The sequence below is a fragment of the Aplysia californica genome, unplaced genomic scaffold (genome assembly GCF_000002075.1).
Source record: "Aplysia californica isolate F4 #8 unplaced genomic scaffold, AplCal3.0 scaffold00398, whole genome shotgun sequence".
In the NCBI taxonomy this organism is placed as follows: domain Eukaryota; kingdom Metazoa; phylum Mollusca; class Gastropoda; order Aplysiida; family Aplysiidae; genus Aplysia; species Aplysia californica.
The window spans coordinates 487,014-488,908 of record NW_004797668.1 but is presented as its reverse complement, the minus strand read 5'-3'; the positions used below and the strand labels follow the sequence as shown (position 1 = coordinate 488,908).

The window sequence follows — 1,895 nt, the reverse complement described above, 5'->3', positions numbered from 1 at the left end:
TATTGTTGTTGTTGTTGTTGTTGTTGTTGCTGTTGTTGTGGATGTGTGTACCATGTTTGCTTATTGCTGTCTTCCCCCAGAGTGTAACAGTCGGTGGGAATGTAGGACGGCTCCTCCCTCTGGTCATATTCGGGGGCATATCCCTCCTGGCAGGACTGATGTCTCTGTGGTTGCCGGAGACAAGATACACCAAACTGCCAGATACGCTTAAGGAGGCAAATGAGTTCGGAAGGTACCTTCATTCATTGTGTTACGACACGGAGGAATCAGCCGCTTGTCAGTTTGGGGCGTATGATGTTGTTGGTATAATCGTAAAACCTGTTCATTTGTCTTGCTTTTGGGCACTGAAATATCCATCAATCTTGAATAGAAAGTCGGGATATTTGATATCTAATGAGGTAGGGGATGCCTGGTTTCAGAGGTAAAAATATCCAGAAACTGGTCGCTACAGTTTGGTGATTTCCAAAATTTGAGAGTCCTTGGAAACTGCAATAATTGTTCATATTTTATGCTTTTGATCATAATTTCCTGAAAGTAAAATCCGCTCAGAAATGTGCTTTAGAAGGACATAAAAGGAGTTGATCCTCGAAAAGCATTCCGATAAAGAATGTTTAAGGAGGGAAAAAAATGTTTATTTTCTAGACTGTATTATTTTGACGAGCGCCTGATTTCACAACGACACCAAACATTTGTGAGGCAGCGTTGTGGAATCAGGCTCTCGTCAAAATAATCAATGTGAAGAAACTTGCATTTTTCCGCAGGTTTGTGAATTTTTATCAAATTTTGCTTTTTGGCTCAACACCTTTCATGCCCATTTAAGAACTCATTTCTGTGTGGATTAAAGGCACAAAAAATGTTAATTTTCAGTTTCCACGGTCTCTTAAGCAAAGGAAATAACTAATCTTTGGCGGCCATTTTCTCACTAATTTTACCTCTGAAAACAAGTGACCCCTACCTCCTTCTTACACAAATATCTCGACTTGTATTCAAGATAAAGGGATATTTTTTTCCATCCAAATAAAGACAAGTGAACAAGCTTTAAGATGATACCAATAGCTCTACTTGCCCAAAAATTGACGAGAGCCTGATTCCACCACGCTGCCAAACATTTCCTTTTGTCAGTTTTCACATCTTCATCCTCTCGTTTCATGTTTCACCTATTTGAGAATAACCTCTGAGCGCATTTCAAGTTAGATTTCAGATTGTGGTCTCGTATGACGTCATGTCGCGGCATTGAAGTAGAATCTTTCGAGTTTGACAATATTCTGCGTATCAAATGATATGAATTATCATGTCTTCTACATAATCTTTGAATACTGTGTCTTTATGCAATATGGAGATGGGTATCAAATCGTTGTGTCATGTGGCCACACTTTTTCAAGAGAAGAAGTTGAACATATTATTTACTTACCTGGATAATTGCTTAGATAGTTCATTGAATATTTCTGTGACCATTTCGTTACTCTAGAATAGCAAAGTTTTGTCTGAATTTTTTAAAGCTGTTTTGAGTCACTAAAACCATGAGGTCAGAAACCTAATATTTTATCTGCTCTATCAAAATCGTAAGATTATTCGGAGTCGTTAAATCAAAATATTCAAAAAATTATATTCGAAAAAGCTTGACTTAGTGTGACCTCAAAATCTTTAACCTCAAGTTTCTTTCAAGTGAGTACTGAGCAGCAGATAGCTCTTTTGTTTTGTTAGTTTTACGGCACTCGCAACTGCACTAGAGTTTTACGGCACTCGCAACTGCACTAGAGTTTTACGGCGATCGCAACTGCATAAGGCCATATGAGCGCGCTGAGATAGCTCTTTGTAATTCAAAGGTAGCAATGTATCTAGTCATGCGATGTGATGGTTGGCCGCTTTCTTTCTTTCAGGACGAAACCAGTGCC

General features: G+C 38.7%; 1 protein-coding gene across 1 annotated transcript in view; it reads left to right on the top strand.

Annotated features, from left to right (window-relative positions):
- LOC101854736 (organic cation transporter protein) overlaps nucleotides 1-425 on the top strand; it is a gene marked incomplete in the record, with an annotated part of 12,908 nt that extends 12,483 nt beyond the window's left edge. The window contains 1 exon segment of the mRNA XM_035971214.1: nucleotides 81-425. Coding sequence (XP_035827107.1) covers nucleotides 81-425 — 345 coding nt within the window.
- Between the last annotated feature and the right edge of the window lie 1,470 nt (nucleotides 426-1,895).